The 9172-nt window shown below is 40.1% G+C and overlaps 1 protein-coding gene across 1 annotated transcript; it reads left to right on the top strand.

Annotated features, from left to right (window-relative positions):
- Nucleotides 1-233: 233 nt before the first annotated feature.
- Nucleotides 234-7223, top strand: LOC135635655 (BTB/POZ domain-containing protein NPY1-like). Its single transcript, XM_065146884.1, has 4 exons — nucleotides 234-1111; nucleotides 3980-4049; nucleotides 4263-5429; nucleotides 5976-7223. Exons 1-4 carry the CDS (start codon nucleotides 1050-1052, stop codon nucleotides 6513-6515), a joined length of 1839 nt encoding a protein of 612 aa, XP_065002956.1. The 5' UTR covers nucleotides 234-1049; the 3' UTR covers nucleotides 6516-7223.
- Nucleotides 7224-9172: the final 1949 nt, after the last annotated feature.

The following is a 9172-nucleotide window of genomic DNA, read 5'->3' as shown; positions in this document are numbered from 1 at the left end:
CAATCTATCTATCTATTAAATGCCCAGTTGACAAGATAGCAAGGAGAGTTGAATTCCTTTGGGTGGCTGCCCCCCTCCTCTTTGGTATTCAATACAATGCTGCATGCAACAAGTCCACCACTTCCCATCATGTTTTATTATACACGTAGAGAGAGAGAGAGAGAGAGAGAGAGAGAGAGAGAGAGAGAGAGAGAGAGAGAGAGAGGAATTGCTTTCTTGGGGGACTGAGCAGCGCCGCACCACCGAAAGCGACGCCAGCTCGCTTAGCCTCGCATGGAGGTGGCCGCAGAGGCTGCGCAGCGCCCAAAGTCTTTATTATTCTTCCTTTTGGAAGCTCTCAGTAATAATAATAATGGAGGGAGAGAGAGACGGAGGGAGGAGATGGATGCAGTATAATACCCAACGCCAGTAAAGAAGACAAAGAAAGAGATATGTGTAAGTATGAATGAATACACAACGCCGGTGAGAGAGAGAGAGAGAGCGAGCGACAGAGAGAGAGAGAGAGAGAGAGAGAGAGAGAGGCAAAAGGAAGCGACGACCATGAAGATCTGATAAAAAGAGGGAGCGAGGGGAGAGAGAGAGGGAGGAGAAGGACGTAGATAAGACTCGTAATCATCGTCACCAGTACACGACACGCCATTGTTTCCTCTTCCCAATATACTCGCTTGCTGTTTCGCTCCCGCTTCCTGTTTGCCTTCTTTTATGAAGCCCACCAACACCACTTACCACTGCAGCAACAGCAAAGACAACATCAGCATCATCATCATCATCATTTAGAGGGAGCAGAGGAGCGGCGGCGACTTCCAGGAGGATTAATTCACCAACTCCTGTATTGAGGAGAGAGGGAGAGAGAGAGAGAGCGAGGCGTAGGGTGGATAGGCGGGAGGATCGGGGGGAGGACGAGGCGAGGGAGTAGTACCATAGGCTTTAAAGAGCGGGAGGCGCGAGGAGGTTGGCGGAGTAAATACGCCTTGGGCGGGTAAGCTTGCAAGGGAGGGAAAGGAGGAGGGAGGAGAGCTCCGGGTGGGTTGACTCTGCCGGTGGTAGAGATGAAGTTCATGAAGCTGGGATCCAAGCCGGACGCCTTCCAATCGGACGGGAGCAACATCAGGTTCGGCCTTTCTCTTTCTTCGTCCTCGGTCTTCCCTTTGAAATCGTTTCTTGGTTTCGATCCTACGATTTCTCTTCGGCGGCGCGATCCATTTTCTTGTGGGCTTGTTTGTTCATCTTCTTGATTGGTGTTTTGCGATGGTCTTTGGGATGTCAGCCGAATTCTTTGGGACGACGAGGTCGCTGTAACTCTCCGCAGCACCTCGAAACACCGAAGAAGACGATCCTTTCGTACTCGTCTTTAATGCTCTGCCTTGCTAACACCGGAATCAAGTCGATCAGTCCCCCGAGAGACTTTAGTCGCGTATGGTTCCTCCCTGTCCTCTATGTTCTGCTACTTTTGGACCGATCACCGTGGGGTTTTTGGGGGGAGCTAATTGGTTCGCCACCGAAGAGGGAGGTGAAGGGGTGAGACTCTGCCACGCACTGTTTTGTGTGAGCAGAGAAGTGGCGTTGCTTCGTTGTTGCCACCTTACACGAAGAGAGGACTTGGAACGACATCTGGTTCAAGTTACTATTAGAACAATGGTTCTATGCTTCGTAGACAATGATGACGATAATGATGCAGGAACAGGTGCTCCACATTTTGCCCGACTTCCTTGTGGGGGATGGAAGAGAGTGATTCGAAAGAGTGGCTAGTGAAATGGTGATCGTTTCAGAGGGAGGAATCCAACGCAAAGCAGGTGCCCGAGTCCCCGAGTCCTAAGTCCTAATCAAGCTGGGGTTGGGCTGCATCCCACTTGGGTTTGCTGGTATACCCTTTTTTTGGTGTCGTACAGGTCTCACCATCTCAATGTCTTGTCTTTCATGGCTTCCTCTTACGTATCTGTGAGAAGTGAAGTTTACTTGCTCTAAAACTGCGGGATGTTAGAGCTGTTCCAGGAAGCAGCTGCAATTGCTTTAAAAGGCTCATTTAGGCAGGCTTTTGTCAACCTTTTTCCTAGTATTTTCTCTGGGAAGTAGTAACATTATCCAGAGGGGCTCTCTTTGTGAGCCTAACAGTAGTGAGATTTAGCACAGGAAATGAATGTTTTTCTTTTGACATTGTACTTTTGGGTGTCAACTGATGCAGATCTGGAGTTGCATGGTGAGTGGAACTGTAGAGAAGCTATTAATGGCTCTGCATTCCATCATCTTTCATATATATAATAATCATTGTGGATGATCTATAGTAGAAAGACAACCACTTGTGATCATATCAGATACATAGATCCAAGCTTTATTAGAATGAGCAGAGTTTTACTTTTGGAATTTGATATGGAACGAACAAGCTTACGAGCAATAAGAGTATCATAATAAATGTTTCTACCCGGCGTAAAAGTAGATTGTTCCTAATGGGAAAGAGTGGCCAGCCTGACCTTGCCGTGGTTGCCGGCTTATGCAACTTCTTTGAATTGTTCACTAAAGCAAATTTGTGGAAAGGCAAATCTACAGTTCTTTTTTTCAGAGCAGTGTTCTTACTGTTGGCGCTGCATGATCCAGCTTTGGCGAGGAGCTTATTGTTAGAACCCATGCTGTTTATGCTAATACCTGTTGACATTTTGTTGATTTTAGAAACAATAAAAATCCACACTAGTGATGCAACACTATAATGCATTTATGTCTGGTGGACAAGAATTATACTCAAGAGTGTTGGAGTTTTCTATGACGAGATGTGAATATGATCAAGGATTGAGAGCAAGAAGTTTTGTTGCCTTTTTAACTAAATGATGGAAGAGCTTTCGATAATCTTGAAACCAATGGCTTTCTGTGGATGATGACATGCCTAAATGATAATAAAACTTTGTGAAATTTGATTCTATTCAAGAAATGGAAAAGATTCATAGCAAGCTTATTCACATGGAATGCATTCAGAGTCAACCGACTTTTGGCATGTGTTTCATTTTTATTGACAAGATATTAGCTATCATATTCCTACTCTGTGTGGGTTTGTGATCTGACCAACAAGAATATTGTGGTGGCTTATTCATTTTCTTCACATATCATTTAGTATGTGCTTTTGGTTAGTAAGTTATACTGAAGACTATCGGCAAACTTCCAATTTTATCGAGGAGTTGATATCTGGTTGAGTTGTCAAGTGCAGGCCGAATGAGAACAAATGTCAGTGTTGATCAGAAGATTTCTATTGTTTTTTTCCTTGGGTCTATGAACTGTGCTGAGTTTGCATTCTCCACTTTTCTTTTCATATTTTTAGATGAGCCCTGGGGCCTATTAATCTCCATTCCTACCCTTAAACATAGTTACGAGTCATCAAATTTCGGATGGTGCACCATTAGGAGAAACATAATTCTGATCTCAGATAAGCTGCTGATGGTTCTTCTGTGGATAAAATAAAGCTTTATCCTTTATATTTTTTATGCGGTGCGATGAGAGGATTGGCGGAGGCACATTTGTTAAGATGCTCGGTTTGACCATGGCATCATGACTTGCTTGGACTCACTAAAAAGCCCTACCCGGCATGTGAGTGTAGGTTTCATAAAAATGTCTTGCACATTATATGTCCGATCTATTAAGTGATGGAGGCTCCAGTTCTTCCATGCGATTGGGTTGTAGTGAAGGACTCACGTTTGAACCCCCAAAATATGGTTTGCTAATGAGCTTGAAGAGGTGCTGAAACAGGTTTTATCTCATTGTGTGAACAACACAAGAACATAAACTGGTTTACTTTCTTTTCTCGCTGCATGAATTAAATGAATTTACAAGTTAATTTATAAAGATCTAGGAGAGAGGATTTTGTTATGTTTCATAATTTGATATTTTTTGCCTTACAGGCTGATTGTTTTGTTTATTTTGATTATATCTTCATATGATATTTCTTGTCTGAGATAAGATTGGTACAAGGTTTGCGACTGATGATCGACTGATGCAGGTTTGTGGTGTCTGAGCTACCTACGGATGTCAGTGTTCGAATTGGTGAAGTGAGATTTTATTTACACAAGGTCAACACCTGTCCTTAATTTAGTAAAATAAACAAATTTCTTTTGTACTAATTACCATTTGATCTATGGAAAGGATAAAGTGCTTTACATTTCAAGTACTTGTGGTTCATTTCCATGACATAATGATCGTAAAATTCTATACTTATTATAGTGTCATGTAATCTTGAGATTGACTCAGTATGATGCTCAAGTGTTTTGAGTTTTTTGATCCAGTTCCCTCTTCTATCCAAGAGCAACAGATTACAAGGGTTAATTCTCAGGGTTGGTGAGGACAGCACAAATGAAATATTCTTGCATGACTTTCCTGGTGGACCAAAAGCCTTTGAGATTTGTGCCAAATTTTGCTACGGAATGATCGTGACTCTCAATGCCTACAATGTGGTTGCTGCTAGGTGTGCTGCGGAATATCTAGAGATGACCGAGAATGTTGAGAAAGGGAATCTGATCTATAAAATTGAGGTTTTTCTGAACTCGAGTGTTTTACGGAGTTGGAAAGATTCCATTATCGTTCTACAAGCCACAAAATCTTTGTTACCGTGGTCTGAGGAGCTGAAGGTGGCTGGAAGATGCATAGACTGCATTGCTTCTAAGACATCTGTAGACCCAACCAACATCAACTGGTCATATACCTACAACAGGAAATTAGCAGCTTCTGATGAAATAGTTGAAATCCAACAAAGGATGCATACAGTTCCTAATGATTGGTGGGTTGAAGATATATGTGAGCTGGATGTTGATCTTTACAGGCGAGTGATGGTTGCTGTAAAATCTAAGGGAAGGATGTCGTCGGACATGATAGGAGAGGCCCTCAAGGCCTATGCGGTGAGATGGTTGCCCGATTCTTATGATGCCTTGGTTGCTGATGACTACATGAAAAGGAACAGGACTCTGGTGGAAACCATCGTCTCTCTGTTGCCGTCCGATAAGTGTTCTGGATGTTCATGCAGGTTTCTCCTAAAATTATTGAAAGTTGTGATCTTGGTTGGAGCGGGTGACGCGTTGAAGGAAGAACTGATAAATCGCATTAGTATGCAGTTCCACAAAGCTTCCGTTAAGGATCTGCTGATTCCAGCAAAATCGGGTGGTGATACAATATATGATGTACATCTGGTGCAAATTCTAGTTGCTAAATTCATGGTGCATGTTGGTAGCAGTCATGATATAAACTTTGTTGATAAAAGTGAAAGCAGATTTGTGGAAATTAATACAGAGAACAAAACTTTGCTGCCTCTGGGAAAACTGATTGATGGTTACCTTGCTGAAATAGCTGGTGATCCAAATTTGTCAATTTCTAGCTTTGTTGATCTTGCTAAGTCGATTCCTGATGCAGCAAGACCGGGTCATGATGGGTTATACATGGCCATCGATATCTATTTGAAGGTATTCTTATCATACACTTACTAGCTTTATTTTTATTTTGTACCTTACATGCTGTACGAAGGGATGGTTCAAGAGACATTTCTCATGGTTCTTTTTATGGATTATTCCTTCACTTGAATTCCAACACATATTACTTGTCATTGCTAATTGATTCCTTTAAGCAGGTCTAGATTGTATCGAAAAATCTATCTGATTTTTTTCCTTCACAGAGAATTATGTTGAATTTCCGACTATATTTTTCACTTGGATCATCAAAAAACTCTGATGCTCTTTATGCATATGTTTCCATCATTTATTCCTGAAACAAATACCTGTTACAGATTCAATTTGTGAATTCAAACTCAAAGTATCTGCTTTGATTGTTTTTGAACATAGAATTCTATCCTCGCATTCATCTCTTTTCCATGGTAGTACTTGACAACTTCTTCAGCTATTCACAAGAGTTGCTCTCGGCTGATTAACTGGTCAATTTTACAAGTTTTTCCTGCTTACATGCCATGTTCTTTCAAGATCAATGCTGAATTCCTTAACTTGTGAAAATATCAGGAGCATCCAAACTTATCGAAAGCCGAAAAAAAGAGGATTTGTGGCCTGATGGATGTAAAGAAGCTCTCGACGGAAGCTAGCGTTCATGCAGCACAAAACGAGCTTCTGCCGCTCCGAGTGGTTGTTCAGGTCCTCTTCTTTGAGCGGTTGAAGGCATCAACGGGTGTGTCAGCCCCGACCAGTGATGCTCCACATGATGCTTCGATATCCCGAGCAACCTTGGAAGAAGATTGGGAGGGGAGGGTGTCTGAGCATCACAACAGTCTAAAGCAGCAGCTAGGCAGTTTGAAGATAAAGGGGGTTGAGTGCCGAAACAGTGATGAAATGAAGAGCAGGAGCACGAAGGAAAAGAGCAGTAGCTTGTTGCTACCATCAAGATCGAGGAGGATCTTCGACAAATTGTGGGTCGGGAAGGGACAGGGAGAGACGATTAAAAGTTCTGAGACATCAGGGAGTTCACAAAGCCCACCGATCTGTGTGAAACCCGGAGAGGCCAAGTCCTCTGGTTCTTCAAGGCGCATGAGATATTCAATTTCATAAGATGAAGTTTCTTCTGTGGAGGTTTCATTGTATAGGAAAAGTGTGTTTCAGCTGCTTAGCCTGATAGATGCATTTTGCTAGTGTCTTTTTTTCTTTCTTTCTTCTTTCTGTTTTTTTCTTACTATCAAGGGGACTGACTATGAGCAGAAAAAAGATCTGCTTTGTATCATCATCATCATCCTCCTTTTTTTCTCACTGCCTTGTTTGATGATATTTGAAGAACTGTATTAGACTGTTAAGATTGTGTAAATTGAGGATCCAAGATGGGGTTAGATGATGCATATATAACTCTAACCTTGGGTCTTTGCATTCAAATGTATCTTTGTTTTTCTAAGCTCAGATATGTTGCATTCACTTTATATGCATCTTAAAATGCCTTTATGGCAGACCCAATATTTTCATGAGGAATGCAGATATCATCTTCCTATATGAAGCTCTCAAGAATCTGAACATGGTTGCCTTTCATAAAGATCATGGGAATATAAAGATGATAAAATCAAATATTGAATAGATTGTGGGGGGATTTTAATGGAGGATTTTTTTATGTGCAAAAGAAACCCAAAAACACAATATGCTTCGAGAAAGCACAAGTTGATCTCCCTGGACACTGTTCATTAGCAAATAAAAGGGCTATAGCAGCTCAAATAGTAGGACTGACTACTGTTGGCTCAAGAAAATAACACCACACACATCAATGCAGGAAGATAATTTAATTTCGAAAAAGAAAAAAAAAACCTATTGAGGTAATCCATAAAGCATATTGGAACAACAATTCCTCAATCGATGCAAACTAGAGACGATGGTAGGGTTGAAGTGATAGACTTACAGAGGTCAGAACATGCCCACACAAGTTGATGTTGGATGATCGATCATCACAGAATCACTCTGCAATCGTGATCACCCTGCAAACTCAACAGTAGGCGGAACACTCCAAGATGTCATAATGGTTTACATTTGTTTGAAATGTCAACAATAGATGAAAAAACTTGTAGAGCACAAAAAATGAATGTTATTTTTCATGAATAAAGTGACGATCTAATCAAACTAGTTTCATTGTTTCATCATCTTGTTGGAAGTACAACAATTTTAGTGATTGCATCATACTATGGTACCTAAAACCTAAATAAGAAAAGTTTTTCTTTTTCTTCACGTCTTAAAATAAGAAAAATCTACACATGCTGTCTACGCTGCTTCTGCAGGCTTTGCAAACAAATGGCAATGAGGAGATAAACTATAAAAGATGCTAAACAAGAACATTAGGCATTATATGGCCATCATCAATCCAACTAGCGCTAGACGAGAGAGATGTCACTAATGGAGAAAAAACATGAACTCTAAGACACAAGTCATATGGCAAAGGCATCAGGCAGCTATAAAAAGTCAAAAGAAGTCGAGCTATGAAGTTTCAAAATGAACAACCTGGGAGTTGAACAATAATCTTAGAATCTCTGGCACTGAGGTTGGAACTGTCTTTGCCATGCAGATTCAAAAAGTTAACCTTAAAAGAACCATAAGAACCATAGAAACCAGTGCTCCTGATGAATATACAGACCGAACAAACTCAATCACCACAAGAGAGAGGTTAATACAGAAGATAATAATGAAAAAGATATATCCGAAAAAAATTGAGGATGCATCATGATGATAGATCAAAGATACAAATGCTGAAGGACAAGAGTAACATTAATACAAAGATTTGGTAACCATAATCAAAGTGGTGACTCGATGACAAAAAGTGGATCACTGAAGGCCATAAGAGCTACAACAAATCAAGTATATAATAATTTCACAAGAAAAACTGAGTGCAAAGACAATCTAGGACATTAAAGAAGCTCCACGATAGCAACAGGTCTAAAAGCCTTTTGGCAGTTCTAGTTCTTTCTGAGAAGATTTATTCTGAACCACCTTCCTGGAAAATCTTTAATAAGCATTTATATATTTTTATAATTGATAATAATTAGTAAAGATTTGTGAAAGCACTTATTTTAGAATGTATTCCATCCAGAGGGCATCAATCATATTCCCAAAGTGAAATTTAAACCTGGGCAAAAGCTAGTATTTCTATTGTTTTAACTGAAATTTCATAAAATTTGTGGTTACTTGAAAAGCATTTACAGATTGGGCAACTATTTTTTCTTTGATATAATGACTTTCAAAGTGGTAAAAGGACTTCAATTAAACACTGCCAACCTTATAAAACAGGGAAAAAAAATAATGGCTAATAAACTGCAGATGAAAAAAAAAACATGATACCCAAACATAATGAAGAGTGTGACAAACAGTGAAGGTAGAGATTATTTACCAAATATGGTAAAGATCAAAGGATTAAAACAACTCCTTTACATGTTACAAAATGATGCATAAATCCAGGCAAAATAGCATGAAGATTGAAAACAACTTAAAACTATAGACAAACAGCATGAGTATAAGATAGTAACACAAATCAAACGTTGCAAATAATGAAGGATCAAGGTGCAATTAGTTAATCTCTTACTAAAGGCAGTGGCAAAAACTCCATAAAGCAACAACGAATTAACCAAAGACTAGAAGGGCTTATATTGGAAACATTTTAGGCACTCACAAGTATATCTTGATCAAATTAGATTAGTTAGACATCTTAGCCACTCACATAGTTGATAGACACTTAAGCAGCAAAG

This window comes from Musa acuminata, chromosome BXJ3-4, assembly GCF_036884655.1.
Source record: "Musa acuminata AAA Group cultivar baxijiao chromosome BXJ3-4, Cavendish_Baxijiao_AAA, whole genome shotgun sequence".
Classification (NCBI taxonomy): domain Eukaryota; kingdom Viridiplantae; phylum Streptophyta; class Magnoliopsida; order Zingiberales; family Musaceae; genus Musa; species Musa acuminata.
Note: the sequence above shows the minus strand (reverse complement) of the source record. Positions and strands in the feature narration are given on the sequence as shown.

Bases quoted from the DNA above. Each gene is read 5' to 3' on its own strand.
- LOC135635655 (XM_065146884.1), top strand. From the start codon at position 1,050: ATGAAGTTCATGAAGCTGGGATCCAAGCCGGACGCCTTCCAATCGGAC. The intron at 1,112-3,979 runs GTTCGGCCTTTC...CGACTGATGCAG, and splicing joins TCGGACGGGAGCAACATCAG to GTTTGTGGTGTCTGAGCTAC. The intron at 4,050-4,262 runs GTCAACACCTGT...TTTTTGATCCAG, and splicing joins TGAGATTTTATTTACACAAG to TTCCCTCTTCTATCCAAGAG.